The sequence below is a fragment of the Netta rufina genome (assembly GCF_964035555.1).
Source record: "Netta rufina genome assembly, chromosome: Z".
Taxonomy (NCBI): Eukaryota; Metazoa; Chordata; class Aves; order Anseriformes; family Anatidae; genus Netta; species Netta rufina.
Genome location: NC_140126.1, coordinates 14,700,941 through 14,726,846, shown reverse-complemented (window position 1 = coordinate 14,726,846; position 25,906 = coordinate 14,700,941). Strand labels below are relative to the sequence as shown.

At 42.2% G+C, this 25,906-nt stretch overlaps 1 protein-coding gene across 1 annotated transcript; it reads right to left on the bottom strand.

Moving 5' to 3' along the window:
• Window positions 1-507: 507 nt before the first annotated feature.
• Window positions 508-22,067, bottom strand: SNX18 (sorting nexin 18). Its single transcript, XM_084305541.1, has 2 exons — window positions 20,365-22,067; window positions 508-3,537 (listed from the first exon to the last, which is right to left on the bottom strand). Exons 1-2 carry the CDS (start codon window positions 22,001-22,003, stop codon window positions 3,284-3,286), a joined length of 1,893 nt encoding a protein of 630 aa, XP_084161667.1. The 5' UTR covers window positions 22,004-22,067; the 3' UTR covers window positions 508-3,283.
• Window positions 22,068-25,906: the final 3,839 nt, after the last annotated feature.

Sequence of the window (25,906 nt, the reverse complement as noted above, 5' to 3'; positions counted from 1 at the left end):
TTGTGAAAGTTTGGCAAAATAATAAAGTAGTGCAAACAGCGTCTTGTAATTCACAAAAAAGATACCTGTGCCTCACAAAATAATGTAGGTATTTTCAGTGTACACGGTTCATTAGCATCTTATAAAAGCATATGAATTTTATGTGACATACTTCCACTGATTTTTTTTCCAGATTTTGTTGGTGCTTGCCTTGAATGTTTCAGCATCACAATTTTACTGTTGATCTCTCTAAGCTGGGTTGTGCAATGCTCCTAAAACAAATGTACTCTGCCATGGGATCATGAAAGTGGTGGGGTATATCTAGAAAATGTGCACAGGTCACATACAGAGACAACCGTTTTCTTTGCAAGCATCACACAGCATAAGGGCTACAACACAAACATATCTAATCATTTTCACAGGTTGTTAATTTCTAAATGTAAAGCCTCTAATTAGAAAGAAACATTACTCACTCACCACTTGCTGATGATTTTAAGTAGCTATATTCCACTGATGGGTTTATTCTACATTTTTCATTGGATACAGCACTTTCACAGAAACCAATACATCAGTGAATCTTTTTGCAGCTTTCAATTAATCCCCCTAAACTCCCAGTAAATATAACAGACACATATTACTATCAGCACAAAAATTGTAATGCATCAAACACAAATTACAGGAATGGAATAAAACAAATGCGTTTAACATTATGTTATGGAGCTCATTTCCTCTCTTCCACATTTATTCATTTAAGAGGTTTTGTTAGATTTCCCTCGATACCTCCACAGTCCCACACAATATACATTCCCCTTCCTGTAGAGTACATTCGGACCTCAGATCGCACCATCCAGTAGTCCGTCAGCATGGGTGGTCAGTGTGACACTTGGTTCCAAGTAAAACTAAAACGGTAGATCTCACAGAGTGCAGTAAGCATGAACTGAGTTCTGGCTCCCTACATCTGCCTAACTCCAATGCTCTCTAAGTGAGAATAAAAGCAAGATGCTTATGTGTTAATACCTTTTCAAACTCTGCAACACCTCAGATCCAGGACTGCAGTCAAGCATTTTGGTACATCAAGTTTAAAAAATTAGCACCCCTATTCTCCCTCTGCCCCGAAAATTCACAAATCAGAAAGTAAGGTGAAGGCCATGACAGTTTATTTGGGAAAACTGTACCTGTCTGATAATGTTTTATGTATACATATCACAGCTTAATTTTCCCTGGGCATGTACACTTCATTAATACTAACCTCCTAAAATACTTCAACTGGACCAAGATCAATCAGGTCTTAATACCTCTATACAGAATTACTTCAATTGTAGCCTGGTTTAATTACTGCAAAGTCATTTAACAAAATGCTATCTGGCTTAAGCAAACGTAAGCCACGGAACAGCTCAAACCCGGCTCACTGCTGTCTCAGGTAATTAAACAGTATGTGGGAAGTTGGAGCACTGGTGGGAAGAGCTGTTATGGGAAGTGATGAATTTTGAATGTAGAACAAGACACCATGAGGAAGATAAAGAGCAAGTCATCCCTACAACTATGGTCCTTATTTTACAGTCAACATTGCTGTTTGCAGCGTTCTTTCAATAGCCTGCAAATGGATTCTTCCCTCACTGATTGTCCTTTTACAAACACTGTTGTTTTTTCTTCCTCGTCACTCTGTATTTCGTTTCTTTGGGTATGTATTAGCAGCACTGCTGAATGCAAAGTGGTCAAAATAGCAATCTTCCAAGCATTTGGGGGCAAATCTTAAACCCAAAACTACATTCTTACATTTATTCCTCTGAAACAGAGGTGTGAGATTAAGCTACAGAATCTCACATGATTGAGTAAAAGAACTGTACATTTCTGCTGCATAGGTGAGGAATGATTTGTACTTAAACTTAACTGTTGCTTAACTTCCTTTTCCAGGCTTTAATTTGTTTAATCTATCTTTGATTAATTTAATTGAAAACAAAAAAGTAAACATTTTGTTTCCTTTGAAGGTTTTGTTATTTTTGTTTAAGAGAAAAAGACTAGGATAAATAAAAACCCTCTTTCATACTGACCTCTAAGAAGGGAACCAATAGGTTATAAACACAGACTTCAGACTTAATTCAAGGGAAATAAGCCAGAAAACTCCTTAAAAGATAGTGTTTACATACATATAAATGCACCCTGCTTGTCAAAAATATTTATACAAAAATTAAGACAATTGTTAATTCTTGAGTGTTATAAACATAAAAATGCCACCTGTTTTCCAAGTCAGTTCAGCCAAGACTTATTTCAGATCATTTGTATTACTGAACATCCCTGAAAATTTGTAACCGAGTAAACTAATGAATCACAGTGGAGTCTCAACTCAGACAACCGGCAATGTAGATGCAAGTCTGAAGTTAAACTGAATCAGCAACTGAGCAATGAGCAGATCTTTTTCTACGTTTAAGAAAAAAATGTTCTAGCCACATAGCCTGCATTCATATCCTCTTGATAAACATCATTTTTATCAGGCTAGTTCTTCAAATTTCCACTCACAGTAATGCTTTATACTAAAAAAAACCCTCACTGTAATATTCATTTCAGAAAGGGAATTCAATGGTGTATATTTGTATATGTGCTTAACATCCTAGTACATGTAACAAGTAGTCTCCATTTTCAAGGAAAGTGTGAATAGATTTAATTTCTCCTTTTTGAGCCAACATTTGTCATAAGACAGTACTTGCTGTGCAAACTGGATGGCAGCTGATTTTTTTCCAGTTAATATGAGGTTTCATTATCAGTTCCTGTCATAGGCATCAACCCTTCATTCATTCAATCATAAAAATGTGACTTACTAGAAAAGGAAAAATAGAGTCTAAAGGCACAGAATCACATAGCTGCTCTAGTAGGAGTCTGTAAACAGAGAATTGTTTGAATTTAGGAAATCCAAATCTAGGAAAGTAAAAAGGCATCTGAAGCAGGCTTATCTAGCCAACTTCCTTAAAGACCCAAAGGGTTTTGAGGTCTACAAAGTATGCACTAAAATACCGTATTTCAAAAAGCAATAAGGCAAATAGTATACTCATTATTTCAAAAAAGTTACAATGGTAGTGTAGGCATACACAGTATAACTTAGTTACAACGTGTGGTACTGTTTCTACTACATAGCCCTATAACTGTTTCCTTCCTACATATCAGAGATTAAACCGGGATTCCAGGTGAACACAAACCATCCTTGTACCACCACCTACCACTGGCAATAGCTCTTTAACAGCAGCGATGTTTGCTTTGCTGCTTAAGTCATGTTCAAATCGAGCAAAGTCCACAAATCAATGTTCAGAGATTAAACACTGTCATACTTGTGAAGAGCTTCTTCTAGCTTTTGTGTCACTTTTTGAAAAAAGAGTATTTGCTGTTGCAAGAAATGCTGCATCTGTGATTTAAAGTCCCTCACACGGATTTTGTGGAAATGATTAATTTCTGCTAGGGTTGCAAAAGAAATAATGTTACAGCGTTCTTGAATGCCCTCTGCTTTTTGGAGCTCCATCTTCCCCTCTTCGACATGCCGCTTACTCTCCTTCACTTTGGTAAGGGCTCCTGTGTAAAGAAGAAAGCACAAGAGTACAACTGTGAGGAAAAATTTAGACTTTACTGCACTTTAACAGGTCATTTAGCAACAACAAGGATTTGTATAAGGCTCATTCTGAATGCAGTCATATGTGTGTTTATATGAATGAAAAGTTCTTTCAAATAATAAAATCACAGAACAAAATATCTTGCTAAAAAATAAAGCAATTTTTATGACAGTAGCTTGCAAAGGTCAGTAAGAGAAAAACATGCTTATTTCATAATCTTAAGAAATCAGATGGTGTCCTTCAGAGAATAACTGATAAATACACCAGCAGTGGAGAAAAGCACTACAAAACAAGTCAGATTTAAGCTTACATAAACACCAGAAAAGTAACATCATTGAGAAACCTTTGTGAAACACCATATACTTTCACAACATTTGTGAAACATCAAAAGGAGATCTGAATACACAAAATAACAGTATACCATTCTGCTTCTACAATACAGACACCCCAAAATACACTGAGTACTAGAGAATCTAAGAGTTTGTTTCAAAGTTGTAGACTCCAGATAGAGATAACGCAGTTTTTGAAGAGCCTGAAAAAGAACACACAAAAAGGTTGGTAGCCTTCCTCCTCCACACAGCTGACTAAAGCACACGCTACAAAACCACAACATCACCAGAACAGACTCGTATAGTGACACAGAACACCAAGAAGCATCTTGAACGTTCATTTTCATGAGCTCGGCTTCCCATAAAAGCAACTTCTTTGCCTTAGATATCACATACGTATCTTCATAGAATATCCAAGCTGGAAGGGTCTCATCGAGTCCAACTCCTGGGTCCCCGAAGGATGACACAATAAATAAATAAACAAACAAATAAATAAATAAGTAAAACCAGATCAATCAGATCATGTGTCTGAGAGCATTGCCCAAATGTTTCTTGAGCTCTGGCAGGCTTGGTGCCATGACCACTGCCGCCCTGGGAATGTACCTTATTCATATACATAAGAACAGTCAGATCAATGCATCTTTATCTTCTCAAAAAAATGCTAGTGATACAACACTTGTCAAAACTTTTATGATCACACAAGTTTCTTGTTCCTTCAGCTACTTGCAATGTCTCAAATGATTCTCTCCTTTCACATTACGCTTCACATCATACAAGCGACTACAGTTCATGAACAGGACTCCCTTTACGTTGCCTTAAGAAATGCATTTCTGTACTCCCTACAGCAAGCTCACAGAGGAACCAAGCTAACAGAGGAGACTCTCTACCTCTGTCTTTAAGGAGGACGACCTCCAATTTCATCTTCTTGTCAGCCTGAATCTCTGTAACGAACACCGTTCACCAGCAAAAAGTGTTCAGCAGCAGTCATGTCACCTTCTATCTTTTCCTTACCTGTTTAGTTGGACACCCATCACCCTGGCATTTCTCACAGCCTGGTGCGGTTGTCCCTTGTCTCATCTCTAAGGTCACAGAACTATCGAGGCTGGAAAAGACCTTCAGGATGACCGAGTCCAACTGTCCACATGAGCTGCTGAGCCTCCCCACTAAACCATACATCACTTAAATACCTGCAGGGATGGGGACTCCGCCACTTCTCCGTTCAGCCAGTTCCAATGCCTAACCACTGTGTCACTGTGCTCTTACTAGAGGCAAGTTAAAATACCAGAAGATTTAGAGGACCTGGGGAAAAAGAATTTGTTTCAGTCCCAGTATGTGTTCTCTATTGGGAGCTTCAAAAACTCCTCTCTGGTCTGTACGAACCACATGGACCATTCCTGCTAGGGCAGCAGGGAAGTCATGAGCATGACAAGATTAGACCAAAGACTGCTCCACAGAAAGCACAGGTATTGGGCAATGTGGGGTGGTTGGTGCAGCCTGGCCCATACACACCTTTCCCGATGCCACAGCCCTCAGGCATGAGGGCCGAAAGCTTGGCACTAGCTGCTACAACCGATTGACCTCATCATCTCCAGCCTGGCCCAAAAAAACAAAACTGAAAAAACACAGGCAGTGCTGCAAACAGCAGGCCGCGCCAGAAGATCTGTGCTTTCCCCTTCAAAGACCAAATAATCTGGGAGGCAGGATACGATGTAAAAAAACAGTCAATCCTCTGTTCTACAGAAAGGACATTGCTTTCAGGAAACAAAACCCAACTCGGCATTTTTTTTTTCCCTCTGCATTCTGTTTGCATTGCAGGAATCTGTACAGGGCTGTGAAAAAAAAAAAAGAAATTTGTGACTTAACTGGTAGCCAGATGGAGCTGGTTAAATAAATATGACAACTCTTTGGTTGTGATGTGTGGAAATAGCTTTAGATGTTATTTCTAGAATGACCAAACTGGAAGAAAAAATACTGAAATTTTACAGCATCAGCAGCTGAATGCATAACTAGATTCTGGAGTGAGCATAATCTTCAAATTATTTTACATCAATACAACCATACATTACCAAACACACTAAACCCCTTGAGACTATAAATATTATATGTTGTCACTTTTTTTTTTTTCTGGAAAAAAAAGTTAAAAAAATATTTATAATTAGGGAGAGGAATCCAAGGGGAAAACTTCCAACCATTAACACTGTTCTTGTAATGCACGTGTTTTCATGCTGGTACTAAAGGAAATTCCACTATAAAGTCTAGGCAGACTACAGCTGGAAGTCAGTGATGTATAACAAGAGTTTATACATATACTTGAACACAAATTTCTTACTATTTTTTTTCAAGTACCCTAAATGAAGTCCTGAATTAACAGTGAAAGAATGAACCTTGAAATAACTTCACAGGGGGAAATATTTAGGTTATTTTAGGACAATCAACGAACCTTCCCCAAACACAGAGAAAATAATAATAATAATAATAATAATAAAACAAAAAACAGAAAACAACCCACATGCTTTACATTAAAAGGTAAGCAATCATTTATTCTAAAACACCATTTCTAATTTGTTCATCATCTACTGAAGCTTGCAAGCCTTAGTTTAGTAAACCTCAGGAAAAAAAAATCACACCACTTTGCAAGCACCTTCACTAACAGCAACACACCATGTTTCATCTCCCATTTTCTCAAAACGTCCTCCCAGCTGCTGCTGCACCCCTCTCCTCTGTCTGCCTGGCACCTCTGCACCTTCCCTCCCGCCCCGCACCCTGCAGAGGCTGAGCAAGCCCCTCCGGCCAGGCACACCTGGAGAAGCACCTGAAGCTGGATGCAGCTCCCTCCACCTGGGCTGCTCTGCTCCATTCCCCCAGCTCCTGGATTCATAGATCCAAACGTCAAGCTCTGGTTTGGATAATCCAAAAAAGCAAGGTGTATTTAAAGACAAGCAAACAGAAGGACAGTCACTATCACAGAATTCTGGCAGCCCTAAAAAAAGGATACCACACATTTTAGGGTGGAGGAGAAGGCACAGAAAGAGGTATCCTGCTGAATATCTCCTGCTGGGAGAATACTTGCCAATAAACTGTTCCAACAGGGATGAAATATTAAAAAAAAACAACAACAAAACAAACCAAACAAAAAAAACCTGTCTCTCTCTCTCTCTATATATATATATTTTTTATTTTATTTTATTTCTGTTTTGTTCCATTTCTAAAGATTCCCTTACGACTTGCCCGTGCATTTAAAGCTTCTGGTCTGATGAAAAGCCCTTCTGTTAGGAGAGCAGGTTCCAGTGGTCAGGGACAGCTTTCAATCAACAAAGAAGGCCTGGGTCACAGACACTGCAAAAAGCTGTGCTACATCTATTTCTGTCCTTAAAGGTGGAGAAAAGCAGATGTGAATGCTATTTTTCATTGCTCAAAGCCTGATGTTAAACAGACAGGGGTGCTCAATGACTGCCGTCAAGGGCTTTTAGAAACTCACAGTTTTCAGTACTTGTTTTGAAGTCTGAGATTAGACAACACTAGGTTACATGAACACATTTAATAAGGGACATTTATAGTAATACTTGCAGCCAAGAAGATACGGACAACATAAAATTCCTGCTAGAAACAAATACTTGCAGGCTGTGAAACATGCTGTATAAACAGCAACTTAAATAGGTGCTGAGGAGTTACCAGGAAAAAATGAAGTGTGTTGAGTCAGGAAGCTCCCATGCAAGCATGAGGTTGCAATGAGGCAGAAAGAATCAAATACATTCAGGAAAGTAAAACAAAAAAAAAAAGTCCTGAACCTGAGAACACTCAAGTTTGGGTCAAGCAATGTATTTTCCTATCACCTGCAGTTTTATTACATTCAGAAATGCTTTGAGCATGTGTGAACAGTGAACCAAGGGTGGGTTTGAGCCTACACATGAGCTTGTACTCACTTCCCCTCACCCTGTAAGTACAGGTACACAGATGTAAAAGTGGATCCCATCATGCAGATGCATGTGTGTCCCCAAGCTCCCATTCATGCATGGGGAATGGATTGCAACTGACTGCACATGATCATCCTGCCAGCAGCCAGCCCTGCCCGGGTTCTTGGTGCGGAGGGTGCATGACACCAGCCCATGCTGCAACCTGCAACGTGAACAGAAAGCAGAAGACTCGGGGCTCAGCTCATGAAGACCAGCTTCCAACTGCCCAGCTCCTCTTCTCCTCCAAGTAGCACCTGGACATCAGCTTTGGAGTTCTGTATGCAGTACTCAGGAGCGAAACCTCAGCTGCATCTGAAGTTATGAATCCAAATGAAGACAAAGCAAGAGAAAGGGGAATCTCTGGGGCAGCAGCCCCCCTTATGCTCTGCTTTTGTACAGTGCTTGGTACAGCAGACACCTGCCCCATGGCTGGGCTTGCTCAGTTCTTAAAAAAATACAAGCAGACCTTACTGATGCTGTTCAGAAAGGTATTCCTCTTTTCAGAAAATGAGCTAAAAAATTGCTGTAATGCTAATGACTTAACTTCATACAGAACTACTGCATACATGTATGGGCTTGCAATATGGTATTAAGCACAAAGGCCTGTCAGCTCGGTGTCACTTACACATGGCACTTGCAGCAGCAGCGAGGATCTGTGGGGGTCTGGAGGTCTGCAATTCACTGTTGCTCTCAGGAACGCGTATCATCTGCTAAGTCACCCATATATCACCGTCTGTAGTACCTCAGCAGGAAATACTGAACTGAAAAACTCACCTAGCATGTAGAAGTTTTACATAGCTTTTTAGATCCTGTATTTGTAATGCCTTTCTGACTACAGATGCTCAAATACATTCTTCACTTTAGTGATGGATTACGCTAAACCGCAGCAAACAGCCTTCTTCCACTAGTAGTGAGATAACTGACACATGCATAAACTGTTATGATAGTGCAAGACTTCCTTTCAAACACACACATTCTTGTTATTCTTTATACCTCCAGTTACAGAATTATTGCAAAATAACTGCAGAAGATACATGAGACAAAAAAAAAAAGAAGTTATTCCTGTGGTTGTCCTTGATACGTTAAGCAGAAGGCTACTTTTTGGAACAGGTCCTTAATGTGGGAGGGAGGCATTAGCCTCGTGCCCGCCCCACTCTGCTCTGCTCTGCCCCTGCATGATGACGGCTGCTGGTGCCACAGGTGAGAAGCGGCGATGCTCCAAGGGACAGGAACACGGCATGTGGCCACCAGCCACCCTGAACACAAATCTGTACCCACTCTGCTCAGAAACGATACCTGAAAAGACAATAGATGGCAGAGCAGAAAAGATCTGGGGAGGACGATTGTTCTGGCCTTTGTGTCAGTGGTAAGCGTGGCAAAAACAAAGGGCAGCAGACTCCTGAATGCCTCCTTTGAGAAGTCCCCTGGCCAATAAGCTTCGGTGCGCCAGCCTCCCAGAAGAGTTTGTGTCAAAGTACAAAGGTTCCTCTGAAAAACGGCTCTCTCGTGAGGGAAGAAAGCTAGTCAGAAAACATTGTGTTCTTTACTGAAACTCAGAAGTTTGACAAAGAAAACTGTTCAGCAGTTTCACCTGATAGATCCTGTGAAAATTAAATTACCTGTGTGATACATACATACATAATTCATTTTGTCTTCCTACCATCTGCAAACTACGAAATCCGATTTGGTGCATCACTTGCTAGAAAGAAAAATAACTTGTGTTTCCATGCCATTCAGCTGCCCTTCATATTAAATTGCCCAGCAGTAGGCATCAATGATGTCTCCTTTAAAGTATGCTACTCGATACTGAAGGGAGAACTTTGAACGTAAACAATTCCCTTTGCTTTACTTCTATTCTGAGACACCACCTCTAAAAAGAAGTGAGAAAACAATACACATCACACGGCTTGTAGCAGCTTTCATAAAGGATGCATAAAAGCATAAAAAATAACTAGAAATGATTTTACACTTTTCTTACCACAGACCAGATGATGTTTATTCATTGCATTTATTTGTTGTTTAATTACAGCTCTTTGCCTAAGGATTTGAAAAGGCAAACCCCGGGCAGCCCACGTGCACGTAGCCACAGTTTTGATTTACCCGGTGGAAGACAGAGCCGTCTCCGTAACCCAGCTGACTGCTGCCAAGCGAAGCCATCGACGTGGCCGTCCCGCTTGCACCGCAGCTAGCAGAGATGTTGTTACAGGATGACTCAGATGACTAACCCAATTAACGCTGCTCTGGGCCTGGAGGGCTTGGCTTTACCGATGGCTTAGCAATTCGATCCAGCTCAGCCCACGGCTATGCAATTGCTCGCTCCAACACAAGGGAAGGATCAGAAGCACCGCGCAAGATTACACCTAACGTGAAACCCTGCTCTGAAGCAAACCCCTAAGCTTCCCCTCTCTCCATTCGAAGAGAAACGACAGAAATGTGTGTAGCAGAATAGAGGTTGTACTACACTGATGGATTATTTGCTTAAGAATGCTGTGAGCACAGATTAACAAAAGAAGCCTACATTAAGTTAAGATTCTGCAAATTCTTTACATTTTCTGGCTGAGTTTTAGAAGGGAGTGCAGCATAATGGGAATTTGCCTGAAATTAAAAACAGAAGGCTTCTCCAGCAGACTTAACTGTGTAAAAGAATGTCACAGGAAAAAATGTAGCATTACTGAAACTAATGAAGGAATGGCTCACTACTTTGAAATCTGATTTTAGTGTTTCAGACATAACAAAGCAAACAATCTTCAACATCAAAGGCAAAAGGATGAAGTCACTTGTATTTTCTAAAAGTATCAACAATTTTCAAAACCAAGCTAATTCAATGGTGATATTTTTATTGATGATGTAAAACTATTAAACTATTTGAAGAAAGTTCTACTTTTCATAATGAAAATGAGTTAAAAATGCAAAAATAAAATTACAACCATTTTAGTATTACAGGTTTTTGTATAGATATGAGAACATGGCTATAATGCTTTTAGGATATGCAACCTAACAACAAAAACAAAAAACAGGGATTTTTCATTATTTCTTTGCCCATTGCTCAAAAAAAATCAGAATAAAATAGTACTATCCTATAAATCTAGGCTCACAAATTGTAGGTCTCTGCTAACATCCAGGTTAACGCTTACTGACTGTGGCATTATTAGACAGAAATATTTGTTCTTCCAGCTATCCTGTTACAAAGCTCATCAAAAGCTGTCACTCAAGAGATAAAATAGAGTTGAAAATAAAGTCACCTTCTAATCTACACAATGCAGAAATAAAAGTCTTTGCCAGAGATTTCAGAAACATGACAAATGCTGATCTTATCTGGTGGTTTTAAACATAGACATTGATTTACTTCCTATATAAGTGATTAATGATGGTGATAGAATGCACAGTGTCAAATGCCACTCTATTTTAAAGAATTAGTACTGTTAATGGATACTATACATGTCTAACTGCTATCTTTTTTTTTTTTTTTTTAAGTAATGCCCTATTTATGGTCTGATTAAATTGCTGTAGATCACTCTGTGTACAACAGCAAGTTGGTGTTCACACACATAAGAAGAGTATACACAGCCCATTTTTTAATCCAGAGAAACAAGGGCTGTAATCATTTCTAGGCATGTTCAGAATCTCCAAAATGTTTATGCTACTGAAAAAATACTTCCGTTATCACATTGGCAATGCATACTTCAGCTCTAGAGTCCTCCAGATAAATCCAGCATCTCCAGCAAGAACGTTTCACTGAGCCAAGCTACAGCGCACTGCTATACAAGCTGCAAGCCACACTTTGCCCTTAAAACAGTTGACAACAGGGGGTGTGAGCAAGGTGGCGAAATAAATGGAAGAAACACTACGGAACAACAGGCCTGCCACGCCTACCATTAAAAAAAGGAAACCCATACTGCTACACTACCGAAGGCAAAAATTATGCAAAATCAGTTGAAAGGTGTTGGTTTTTTTTCTTCTCCTAAATGCTGAATATAGCAACTTTAAAAGGAATATATTTTAGATGTATTGTATGCAGACAATGTTTTCTGCAAATGAACAACCTTACTGTAGCCACTGCAGCATATGTTTACAAGTATTTCTACTGACTGTGTAAGTACCTGTAGCAATGTCTGAAAGAAAGCCCATAAAATCAATGAGTTAATTTTAAAATCCAGCTGAACTGTGTACACGGCTTTCCATTATTACAAACATAGCATTGTGCATCACAGCCTGAGAGGCAAACATTCAGTGACACAGGTTTTGCCCAATTCAAAGGCAGCCTGTAATTTTCAGCACTCCTACCTACAAGTTAAGGAGGTTTGACAGCACTTCAGCTGATGCTACAGAGCAGGCTATAGAAAGGAGTGACCCCACAGATCAGGCTGGTTGTTAGAAAGGCAGTACATCTGCCCTTCGAAAAGCAGTTCATGCTGAACTATTTCAGGGTGGACACTTGAAAACGTAAGTGATTGCAACTGGCAGGAGTGCAGAGATGGAAACTCACAGTGATTTTAAGTATGTCTTAAATGCAAGCCTGCATTTAAGAGTGGCACCAAGATGGCTTTCCAAATAGATGTTTGTTTTTCCAAAAATTTAAGATGCCTTTTACAATTTAATCATCATAGTTTCTGAACATGGGATTCTCCCCTTCAGCATGTTCAGAACAGGTACTTTCCTGCCAGAACAATGCCACTAAATCTTAACAGCTTTTATAAATGCCCTGTTCATAATGCCTAATTAAAAAAAAACCAACCTCAATCAGAAACGATGTTGTACACACATAAGAAATTAATTTTCAGTACAATTGGTTAGCAGCATATGAGCAGAAATGTCTCCTCTAGATCTATAGAAGATGAATACAAGTAATTATCAAAATGGATGTAGGCTTCATAATACTAAACAGTAACCTCAAAAATTTCTTGAGATTTATGGGATGTGGGTGTACATGAGAATAGAGGCTACACAGCATAGCAGTATCCATATGACATTGTCAAGTAAAGCCAGTATAAATGCAGTTTTCACCTCCTCTCATAACCCTGCTTTATTGCGGTCCTACGCAAGTCCTGCTTTTGGATGCTGCTCTCCATAAAGACTGAAGGGATGCGAAAGGTGAGCACAGTTTATGGTATTTGACTGTTCACCATCATCTGCATAGTTCCACGACTGTCCTAGGATCAGCAAACAATAAAACATGCAGAGCCACCTCACGTAACTTCATATGAAAAGAGATGAGACCCAAATTAAGCGCAGATCCAGCTCCACTTTTTCCCTAGTGCACCTTAAATGCTCTCCCTTAGAAACCTGAATGCTGCAGCATCTCTGTGAGGACAGGAAGGAGATTCCTTGTTGCAGTATAAACAGCCAAAGCAAACCAACACTAATATAACCGATTGCAATCTAATATAAAAACAGAGCTTTACAATAGCATAGTATAATGCTATATACACATCATATATAAAAATTCTGTAACAGATACTATTGTATTATATGTTAATTAAAACTGTAAATAAATATATTTATATATTCTAATGTATAGAAAGAATTATAGAATTACTGAGGCAGAAGAGAATTGACTGCCTTTTTGGAGGATGGGATCTACTCCTCTGAGCACCTTGACTTACCTAAACTCAAAGCAAACTGAAAACATGGCATCATTATCATGAAATTTGGTAAAATGGATTTTTCTCCATTATATTGTCACTTGGCTGGAACAGCTATCCATGCCTAGGATTCGAAATGGTAACTCTGAAAAAAATAGATTAGTAAGTTGTTTTTCATCACAGGGAGAAAATGCAGTGTAAACTCCCAATAACCGCATTAATCTGCTTTCACAATTGCTTGGAAAGAATCACATGCAGGCATAAAAAGGCTGGTTCAGTTCATCACTGTTACAGAAGTTATTTATATGTGCTGCATGCCTATCTAAAGCATAAGCTGAACAGCCCAAGACAAGGCCTAAGCATAGTCAAGACCTGAGCAGACCTTTAATGTACATATATACATATATATATATATAGTTACTGATTTCATGAAATACCAACTCAAAAGTTTTAAATGCATTTTTAACTTTTGTTTTGTTTTGTTTTATTTAAATCCTTGTGGCCTTCATGAAAGATATAAACAAGACTGTAGAAAGCATTTGCTATTTGCTCAAATCTGTTGATAAAGCTAATATCTTGGGGGCTCAGCCAAATGTGATTTCATTTCTTTAATTAAAATTTCAGTTTCTGTGCTATTTGAATCAGGCAAATCAAAATAAGTAAGGTACCAGCTGGATGAGTTTATACAGTCTGCACACATTAAATTGGCATTTTAACTGTTCAAACAAAGTCTAACAATGAAGTCATGGAAAAGATGTTGGAAAGGCTGAAACGTGTCCTTGTTTCAAAGGTGACTTGCAAAAATAGAAAATTCAGCCAGCTTGTTTGGTTTTGATAATGTGCTTACAAATACGTGGAAAAGCTCTAGGAGTTGCTTTCTGTTTTCAGTCTACCAATTCTGGTCATCCCTGTTTTGATAGAAGTCCTTCTAGCATGACCTACACTTCCCCAGCCATAAGAGGACAACGAACCCTTTCTTAGCATACAGATTCTTCAGAAACTTCAACCTGAAAAGCTATTGCATAGTCTTTGAAATAAAACTGCTTCCTCCTTCTACAAAATAATTTCTACTTCTTTAATATCTGCACTCTTATCTTGTAGTCTTGTGGCTTTTCTTCCCTTTTTAAAATTAGTTGAAAACAGAAGTGCTGAGATACTAAAAGGCCAGCTCCTGTTCTTACCCCTGCCATCAGAGTGGTTCCCAAGAGCGTGTATCAAGATGGTGACAGGCATTTTTTATATATAAATATACATATACATATACATATACATATACATCCTGCTACCCTCTTCTCTCTGCCATTCAGGAGGTCTTCCCAGTAGGCAGAGCCTTAATTCTTGTGGCAAGCAAGAACACAAGAGCTTGGAGTCTACCGCCTGTGGTTAAAAATGCAGGTGTGAGCTCTGGTCAAAACTTCTCCAGCCTGCTGGTAGTGAATGCCTGGTGGATACAGGCGTGCTGGTGTGCAGCACTGCATGCAGTCCTTCCCACAGGTGGAACAGCGATCTTCTTCCTCTGCTACCAGCTGTTTGCTGAAAAACTGTCACTGGGATTTTACCACCTATGAAATGTCTTGCCATCATAAAGTTTGTGTGATATCAAGCTAAGAGAGGTTCCAAAAGGTACCAGGGAAGAGAAACATCAAACCTGCATGAATCTTGCTCACTTAGAAAGATAAGATAAGAAGAGACTGGGGAGTGGGAGGAAAAAGAAAAGAACAATGCATGCAAGATCCATGCATTTTTTTGGCAGATAAGACACACAAGCTTTTTTCTTTCTTTCTTTCTGTTTAATCCCCTTCAAGTAAGGGCATTGCTCCATTGTAGTCTTGCTTATTGTTGTCCTCTGTGTGATTTACACAGACCAAGGAAGCTGTGATTTTATACTGTTGCTGAAAGTGAGGATTCCTTCACGGTTTAGCCATGTAAAAGTCTGTTTCCCTCGGGCTTCTTTCAAACACCACCAGGTTCAGACTGGGTGATTCAGGAGCAAGTAGACAAATACTACATCACTCCTGTAACAGCAGTGCAAAAGCTGAGAGGGGTGACAACAGTCATCCTCCTAGGGAAATCTGTTCTTTTTCATCTTAAATAGATGGAAGGTGGGTACCCATCTCTTTTTATCATTACAGAAGGCATCTGGCAAGGATTACAAGAGAATACAAGTCTGTGCACTGAACTTAAGAGGTTAGAAAGCAAGCAAGAAAGGCACTGCTTTTACACTGAGTTATACAATCTCAGATGTGAATTCCAACCAGTTTCATTCATTCAAGGACAAACAGAGACTTCTTCCTTCTCCCCTCCCTGCAAGAACTGCTGAAAATGTTATGGAGACCTCCAATTTTCCGTTTGTTTTTTTTCCATGTTTGAAATTCCAATGCATTACTATCTGGAATGTTTTTTCACCTAAAATTTTGTTATTCTAAAAGCACACCCAGTGCATTTTTATAGCCAACGTCTAGGATGACCTTTGCTCCAGGTAAGGACATTTGCCCCATTTGATTTTTCACAAACTTATTAAGAAGAAAATGGGTAAGGTCACTCAGATTTTTTAAAATAATTATTTTAGATCTTGGTGTGCTAAGGAAATTAATTGCTGCCTACATCTCAGAAAACATTTAGAAAACACTTTCTTGAGTCAGTTTTGCAAAAATTGTACCAGAAGTTAACAACATCATGGTAAGATAAAGAAACAATTTTGGAAAGCAGAGATGAAACAAGTTAGCCAGTGTTTCTTCCTCTTTCAGAAAACAAGATGCCAATTATAGTAATTCCTCAAGAAAGACTTCAAAAACAGAAACAAATTAAAAAAAAAAACACTTAACTTCTGTACTCTCACTAAGCAAGTATCAAGATAAGATAGCCAGACACGCATGAACTGCAGCACCAGCATACACTCACACACTATTTCAAATTCTCACATGTGCACAAACTTCCCAAACCTGAACTTGCATGGGCCTGCAGCAAACATTTAGGTTGAAGATTATGGAAGTCAGAAGATTTCATCACTTGAGTGAAGCTCTAGCAATTAATACGTAGGAATTATTTTGCCAAGAATGCCTAGGGAATTTCCACAACTAGACCCTAAAATGCACAGAAACAAAGATGGAAGGGTGCTTTTCTTCTCTCTCAACCTTAAAGCAACTGAATCTAGCATTTCTTGAAAGGCACATCAGTTCTGCAAAAAGAAGAAGACAAGTAAAGGTGCAGTTTTGGTTTTAAGCCTCATGAACTAAACACTCCTCTTTTACAAATGTTTTGCCAGAGGCTAAAGAAAACTAAGTACAAGTATAGCTGTCTAACACACTTGGATCCTCTATTCCAAAACACACAGGTATGCACAGGAAAGCTTTAATGTAAGCGTGTTATGTGCACTTCCCTGTGGATGAGGGCTAGACTTGTAAAAGTATTTGGGTGCTGAGAGGCTCGGATACACTACTCTGCCATCACCTACCTCTACAAATGTCAGTTTTCCCTAAGTGCTCAGTTTTATTTTGAAAACGTCTAAAAGAGCAACCATTTGTAAGGAAACCATGTCTTGGGACTGAAATGCTCTGTTGCCAGTCTCAGTGGGACTCTCATGCCAAGCACTTCCCAATGGAAACGTGGGATTTCCAGCTCGGTGTGCTCTTCACTGTAGGGTTTGTTTCAGTGAAGCTTCAGACCTGGACAGGTGCACACACAAAACCAAGAAAGGTTTCTCACAACGCTACTGCCAAGCTGGTCCTCAACTAGACTGTGGGAGAAAAGCACTTCGAACCCCTCCTCTGTCTCTTTTGGAACAGTGCTCAACATCAAGAAGGCAGAGAGAGAGGAATCTCTATATCTCCTATCGAAGTTATTACCATTCCATCACATACTTGTACTATTAAACACGTTGAACATATTCCCGTGGCTTTCCGTCTTTATCTAAGTGACCAAAATGACAATCACTCCCTGCACCCCCCATATCACGTATGATGCCCTCAGCATGGGAGGCAGAAAGACCGGGATCCCTGAGCAGGAATAAGCACCATGTTTAACCCATTTCCCTGCTGATACAGACAACGTAACAGCAGGCTTACCTGTCTTTGATTCATAACTTTAGACAAACAGGTAACAGCCAAATGGAAGAAAATTCTTGCCTCTAGTTCAGATTCTTCGGCTTTCTTTTTGCAGAAAAAACTTTGCAGAAATTATTGAAAAACCTCAGACACGCTGACTTCTCAGTCTCCTGCACAAAACACGCTTCCAGTCACATTAAGCAGCTGTTCAACTATCCGCAGTAGATCAAACCCTTAACAAGACAAGGCAGTCTAAGGTTCTACCAACAGATACATGTTTGGGGCATAGCTGCCTTTATTTTTTTGGTCCTTCTCAGGTCTAGAGGGATACAGAGATGGAGTCTAGAAACGGCTTCGCTTTTTACCCCAAGTGGACAATCCATTTGCACTATGTAGAGAAAAATGGAGGAAGCATAACTTTAGAGTTCTTCTTAAAGCCAAGCCCATGCTGGCAATGTATCAAAAGGCTGCTGTTTCTGCCACCTCTAAAGGCACTTTTGGGTTATTTTACTGCACAAAGTTGTACACTAGAAAATAAAACACTGAAAGAAAGACACATCCACTCTGTTTTCAGATGATCTATTATCACCAACAGATCTTTGTTTGGTCTGCACAGACAATAATAATCCTCACATACTGGCAGCTGTCCCGGACTATAAATTTAAAAGAAAGGTCTTATGTTGTAAGAACACCACACAGTTCATGTTTTTATCTGAAGTTTACAATTTGGAATTGAAGAGTTATACCATGTTAGAAATAACTGCTAAGAGCAATAAAACAGCCATAAAATGGAGAAGAAAAAAGAAATAGTCAGTTTTCTCTTCTAGTTTGTCTCTTCTTTACAGGGAACAAAAGCAGCAAATGCATAACCCAGCCCTAACCCTGTTCCTGTCATGAATACAGACACTCAGGAGACCAAACTCTCAAACCCAAGCCATTTTCTGATTGCAAATATGCACCAGGAAAAATATTCTATTAGCTCAGAGGTGCTGGAGCATTAGCATGTGAAGGCAGGCTGGCTGTACATTTCTCCAACCAGCTCCAGCACAGTCTTCTGGCACCGCATCAGCTCTATGTATGTCATCATACTTCTGCACTGCTATGGTGGAAGCTCGCTTAGATGAATTTTCCCTGGTTCAAGAAGGTAAGCCTTCTTGTAAGTGCAAATTCAAACACAACTGAAAGTGAAATAGAGATGTGCAAGCTAAAGGCAATACGGGTTGAATCAAGCGCATATCTTATTATTCCCAATCCTCTCCTCAGAGTAAACTCTATAGTCTATCTTAAAGTTTTAAGACTACATTTAAATAGTGTATATCATCTGCTGTTTTATTGCACCTGATAAAAAAATCTTTCTCCTTCCCAAGTGTGAAATGTTGCCAGGGTCTCGCCTCTCTCCAAATTTAAAGTACTTGAGAGTTGTTATCAGAACACAATGCCACACCAGCTAGCAGAGCAAATTCTCAAAGGTCAGACTGCACTTTTCAGCTTTCTCTTCAAAATAGTATCGCAATTATTTAAGTTTCCACCCAGAATTTTCAAGATTCGAGAGAATGAACATCTGAACTTGGTGCTTCTACTTGAAATGAAACTCTTGCTTTCTTAAACAAGCTGTGTACTTTATCACTTTATCAACTCTGCCTCCTCAGATTTTCCTAGCAATAGTGTGCACCTACAGAAAGCCTGCCTTTTTTGATATGTTGTAAAAACTCTTCCAACCATTTCATCAAAAATCTCAAGAGTTCAAGGCCTTGAAAAAGGCAGATAAAGGCATGAAAGACTGAATCACTGTGGGTCACAGATAAGGCTCTGCCTCTCTGGATACAGACCACCACTTATAAATCTCGAAAATAATTTCCAGTGAAGAAGCTCTTGCATTTTGTTGTACAACTGTTACATACATGAATTTCTGTACAGCGTAGGTGGAGTTTTCCTAGGTCTCTTTACTTCTGATCTTTGAGTTGAAAGCCATAGATCAGCGATATAACAGGAAAAAGGATGAATGATGGGCTATTCTTCTCACAACAGTGATGAACGCATGAATAGCATTAACCTCACAGCAGGGAAATCATCTACACTTATTCAATGCTACAAACCTGTATTTATCTGAATGAGTGTCCCTAGTTATACAGCAGATGATTCTTTCATTTTCTGAGTTTCTTTCCCCTAATGGATCAGAAAGTGCCAAACAAACAGCAATGCAAACCTCAGAAGCATGTTTCAGGTAGAAAGATGCCGAAAGGGTACCACATGAGCAACATCTCTTCAGGATAATAAGGGCAAAGGATGAAAAACCTCAACTAGGAACACTGCGGCAGACCACTGTCCTCACAAAGGTGCAAAGGGAGTTTAATGTACAGCCAAACTGACAAACACCAACAGCTTTAAACTTCTCATCTGAATGTCCATCATACATGCAAAATGCATGTAACACTTCCAACAATAAGGTCAGCTGGAGTATCTGCATCTTCAGATTACTTATCTATTACCTGCTAGATCAGAGATTTAAGATACCTGACATACGTAAAAGAGTAATAGATGTTTTCATACCAGTTGATCTCCGACGGTTGTAAACAAGCTCATTAATCTTTAATGTATCAGCCTCACAGGTAGATGTGGTTTCTTTCAGAGGCACACAGTCATGCTCAGTAACCTCTGACGAACAGAAATCCCAACAAAGTCTAGACCTTTGGCACAGAATGAAAGCTGTCACTGATGTGTTTTGTGTATTTTTAGCAACAGACTACCTGAGTAAACACTGAAAAGTTTAACCCAAGGCCAACAAGCCATACGTGGAGAAAGTTTAGCTCCTGGTTCCTACCTCTGCCTGCATGGCACTGATACATTAAACTATAATTTCAGAAAATAAGTAAGGGTGTTACCTTTCTGGACGTGGATGATGTCCGGAAAGTTGGCCAAATGCCCCTGATACAGCGCTAACAAATCCATCACGGGATCTAGGTCCTGTCGGGGCTGATCTGCAAAGAGGTCCCCGATGGCATCGTAGGCTTCCGCAGTGAAGGCTATGGCTTGGTTGAGGCCGGCCGAAAAGGCCTGCTGGTCCAGCTCAAACGCCTGGCTGAGGCACTTGAAGGAGTGCCCCACCTTCTGGTATTCCTTCTTGAAGCCAGTGACTTGTTTGCGGGCGAACTCGTTGACGGTGTGATTGAGCTGCAGGGCGCTCTCGTCCATCTTCTTCGTGAAGGCTTTGAAGCCGTCCACCTGGCTCTCCACCTCCTGCAAGTCCAGGCCAGCCCCAGGGCCAGCGGGGACACTGATGGTCAGGAAGAAGTTGGCACCCACCATCTCGTCTTTCTCAGCCTTGCGCTTGCCCTGCTTCCAGGCCTTCTCGTCCGTGCTGGGACAGGTGAGGAAGTGCTGGAAGGCATCGCACTGTGCCAGCACGGGGTGGCTGCACATGTGGTCCATCCACCAGGCCAAGCCTTTGCGACGCTTGGAGATGAAGTCCTCCTCGAAGCGGCCGGTGGCCTGCTTCTCGGGCAAGTGGGGCACGGAGATGACGGGGAACTTCTCGGCCAGGCGCCCGTAGAGCCAGTCGAAGTGCTTGTAGCGGCGGTGCACCTGCTGCCCGGTGTGGCTGGGCACCAGCTTGTAGGCGATATAGCTCTTCATCCCCTTGAACTTGGTCTGCTTGGTGGGGTCCTCGATGGAGCACTGGAAGGGGTATGGGTTCTCCTGCCACTCGGGGCCGCGCGGCCCCAGCACCACGCACAGCTTATCCCCATCCTTCACAAAACCCGATGCCTCGCCCAGCACAAAGGCCTCCCCGCCGGACTTGACGAAGGTGGAGAACCGGTTGAGGTTGCGGCTCACCGTGGCCGAGCTCTTGGCTCCTCCACCAGCCGGGTGCGGGTGTCCGGCTGCGTGTCCACCACCTCCACCGCCCCCTCCACCACCACCGCGGGACCCCAGGGACAGCTCGGACCGCGTGGACAGGCGGTAGCGCCCCGCTGCCCCGCCGCCCCCCGCAGCCTCGTAGTCGGGGTAGGAGCTTCCCAGCGCCCCGGGCTCGTCCGCCACCGTCGAGCTGTCGTCCCAGTCATCGTCCCAGTCGTCGTCGCTGCCCTGGCTGGGCTGGTAGGGGCCGCCGTAGGGTGCCATAGGGAAGGGGTACCCGGCGGCGGGCGGCACCGGGAAGGGCTCGGGGGGCTGCTGCGCCGCCGGGGGCTGCTGCTGCTGCTGCTGCTGCTGCTGCTGCTGGTGCTGGTGGTGCTGCTGCTGCTGTGCCGGCTTGAAGGCGGCGGGCGGCGGCAGCGGCTCGAAGCCGGCGGCGGGGACATTGGCGTAGCGGGCGGGCGGCGGCGGCTCGGCGGCGGGGGCGCGGATCACCTGCACGTAGGAGGCCGGGAAGAGGCCGCGGTCGCCGCGGCTGTTGACGCCCTCCAGCCAGCCCTCGATGTCCTGCTCGCTGCACAGGCTCAGCACCTCGTGCTCCCGCAGCGAGATCTCGCCGGGGTTCTCCGACCTGAAGTCGTACAGCGCCCGGGCCCGCAGCGCCATGGCTGCGGTGCGGGGCGGTGCGGGGCGGCGCGGAGCGGGGCTGCGGGAGCGGAGCCGCGGAGCCCCGGCGCTGCCGGCGGGCGGCGAGTCCCGGCTTCACCCCGCGGGGCGCGGCGGGGCCGGCCCGGTCCCACGTCGCCAGTTTCGCTAATCCAGAGCCGAGAGGCAGGGCGGAGGAGCCGAGCGCAGAGCGGCCGCCCCCATCGATGGGCCCGGCCCGCACCCACCCTCGCCGCCCGCCCCCTGGCGGCCTCCGCCACGGGCCGGCCGCGGGGCTGGGGCTGCCCCCGGCGGAGGTGGCGGGGTGCGGGTGCTGCCGCAGGCTTGGCGGGCCCGCCTGGCCGCCCGGAGGCTCCTTTTGGGGGCCAGGGGGAGGTGTGTGGTGCTGAGGTGCTGGGCGAGGTGTGGGTGAGGGGGCTGTGCACCCCGCCACACCGCTCCATCCGCTGGCTGCCCTCACCTACAGCCAGTGTTTTAGTCGTGAATAAAGTGTATTACATCCCTCTTCAAAAATCAGACCATCCTGTCCTTGTTTGCCTTCTGCCTCTATCCCATCCCTACGCTTCTTCTCCCACCCTGGCCATTTCCCCTCATAACTCCCGTGGCACCCGGTCCGGTGTTGTCCACTCACACACACCCCACCCATGGCCCTTTACCTCTCCTGGATCCCAGGACACAGATTTCCCTCACAACTTCTACCCGGTGGAAGAAAGGCAGGGTGGCACACGCTGCCTGCATGCTCCTTTCTGCCTGCCATCTTCCTCCCTTCGCCGTGCCTCGCTGACCATCTCAACCCTGCTGGGAAAGCAGTGTGTGCCTATTTGGTTTCCAGTTCCTTGTGTTTTCCCTCCAACACCCTGCCGGGTGCTAAGCTCTAGCTTATTTCTCTGACTTAGCTCAAAGTCTGTCACTTCTCAAAGGTCTTTGTGTCAAACAATTTGTGTGCATTTGGGAGCAGTTTGTTGGAATGCTACAAGACCCTCTCCTTGCTTTCACTAGGTGTAGATGTAGAACTGAGCAGCATGGTTTAGTGCTGGACTTGTCAGTGCTAGGTTAAAGGTTGGACAAGATGATCTTAGAGGCCTTTTGCAACCCAAATGATTCTGCGACTCTATGATCACTGTTATTAACGTTGTTTGATACCTGAGTTTTGCTTTTGCCCACTTTTTAATTCTGACCTCCATTTTCCCATTTGGCATACTATCCCAGCACTTTTGTGTACCATTGCTTAACATTTTTTGAATGCATCAGTTCACCCCAGACTAACACGTCACCCCCAGCACTCTGCATCTGCCTAGCTCTGGAGGTCTGTTTTAATCAGCCAATTCCAACAGTGCAAGAGCCTCAGAGTTCACTGCACAAGCAGCTCCTGTGTGGCCAGCCCATGGGCTCATGTTCACATTATATTGCTTGTGCCTCCATTTCTGAAGCTGAGCACAGAATGTGGAGCAGCCATTTACTCAGAGCAGTACTGAGTATCTGCATCGGTGATACAGGGAGAAGCATCATTCTCCTTCCAGGGGACATCTGGCAGCTGCTCAGGACTGTGCAGCTGAAGACCTTGGCTTCAGGCAGCTCCCTGTCAAGGCTTCAGGATTTTCCAGGTCAGCACGCTGACCTGGCCTCGTCATCACTCACCCACCCAGCAGGACCAGAGGCATTCCTCAGGCCCTCGTCAGCATTTGTCAGCACCCTTGGAGCCACCACAGCTCTTTTTCCACTAGGGCTAGTGGTCGTTATCTTTTGGCCACTGCAATCAGTGTCTGCCATTCATGCAGACCGGATTTTATTCTGCTGAACACAGGAACTTTGTGGTACATGGTCCAGGCTCCAGCATGCTGCCCTCAGACCATGTGGCCAGCTTAGAGTGAGGACTAAAACCCCAATGAGAGATACTTACGGATCAGTTTAACCTCTGTCATAGATTTTATCCCTAATTCTCACTACTGCAAGAAACAAAAATAAGTGATCAAGGTTTTTTTGTTCCTTCAAAGTTACTCCTAATACTGATCATAGTTTGATCTGAGCAGGCTTTGCATTCATATGAATCCTCACAGGTTAAACTACAGGAAAATTACTTCCCATTCTGCCTTTTCTGTACTATTTATTATTTTATATGTGTTTTATTGCATCTTATTCTGCTCGTTTCCCAAACTTTTCGGTCCCTATTCATCTCAATTTTCAATTCCTTTAATCATAACTGCTGTTTTCTCTGAAACAGTTTTTGGTTTCGTTTTCTCATGAGGTAATCAGTACTGTAAATAATGCTGACCTGCTTGAGTTGTATAGACAGATGATTTACATTTTTTCTTCATTGAAAACCAAGGAGCAACCAAGAGATGCCATTCTCAACTACGAAAGCAGCTCAAGAACTGGATTTTGCTGCCCCAAGTGGTGAGAAGTTGTGCTTTCAGTGCCTGGCAGGCTGCCCCTGTCCCGGGAAGGGAAGGAAGGAGGGACAGAGCTGAGCTGAGGGCCTGCTTTACTTCACAGCGTCCAGTGCTGGAGAGGACAGCTGTCCAACTTTCTGCCTTTACCCCCCTCTTAGTGTTTTCTTAATAATTTCTGGCTCATTATTTGTATCTAAAAAAAGACACAAGCAAAGGTGTCGACTTCAAAAGGTGCAAAAACTGTTACAATTAGGATTTTAAAGCATAAAATCTGTAAAAGTAATAAAAACATTATTTATTTATTTTTTTGTTTATTTACGTAAGTGCAAACTAGTTAAGTGCTTATTCTCTAAAATGTTCCATCTTTGAGACCTTAACAAAAATTAAATGACATGAAATTAAGTCATGGCTTTTCAGGCACTGTATCAGGCAAACATATGAAGGGAGGAAGTATGTTATATTATTTCCCTAGTGGACAAAACTGCAAAGAGAACTTGGAACAATAACTATCTTGAAATTACATTTTCCATTTGTCTCCCATCAGTGAGCCAGCTCTGATGACTATTATGTGCAGAGACTCTGTTGTGGGTTTTAAAATGAACATTTATTTATTTATTCATTTATTTATTGTAACCAAGAAAACTGACCTGCAAAATTAGAAACCACCCTAAACAAAATAAATAAATAAATAAATAAATTGAAGATTTTGAAAACACCAACTTCTCAGGCCCTCTGTAACCATCTATAGTGCTAAGTGAAAAGGCTGGATTGATTAAGCCTTGCTTTTTTGTTCAGACTACCAGAGGCAAGGGTTTCAAAATCAGAATAGCACATATTGATTTCTGTCATTTTATCTGCATGAAACATGTATCTGAGTGCCTTTGGTAGCAAATCTCTACCATCTTCATTGGGAATCAAATTTTCAGAGTCAAAGTGAATGTTCTTCTGAGTCTGTCAAGCTCAGAACCTGTAACTCAGTGAAAAAGATTAATGTTTAATATGTTCCTGGAGATCTATAATTCAGGGGTGGAAAAGAAAGCCAAACTAAAGCAAAAAGTGTGCAGATGCCTAAGTACAGGATGCTTCATTGTTTTCATTTGGAATTTGCTATCTCAAGACTCCTGAGAATCTATGCTGAAAGAGTTGTTTGAAAGCATTGTGATTTATTTTTCTGCTCAGGTGCAGAAGCTTATAGTAAAAAATTTGGAAACATGGTGGAGAAAGTAAGGATTTTGAGTGATATTTCCTAAGAAAGTGAGTCAGTAGAGGCCCAGCAAAAAAAAAATAATAAAATTGTGAATCAACCCGGACTTAATTTTCCTTGAAGCCATCAAATATTTCCTTCTTTCTTTTGTGGATTTTCCTCTGTGCTATAACTTTGTTTCTTTAGTAAAGAAAATAAAGTGATTTTTCCAGAAGGGAAGATGAAGCTCTGGTGGGATTTAGCCTTTCCACCGGCACGATTATGAAGATACCAACTTGGAAAAACTGTAAGCCAGGATGTTGGACAGTG

Excerpts from the sequence above, each read along its gene's own strand:
- SNX18 (XM_084305541.1), bottom strand. The coding sequence starts at position 22,003 with ATGGCGCTGCGGGCCCGGGCGCTGTACGACTTCAGGTCGGAGAACCCC. Across the intron at positions 3,538-20,364 it reads CATCATCCACGTCCAGAAAG|GAGCCCTTACCAAAGTGAAG; the intron begins GTAACACCCTTA and ends TTCTTTACACAG.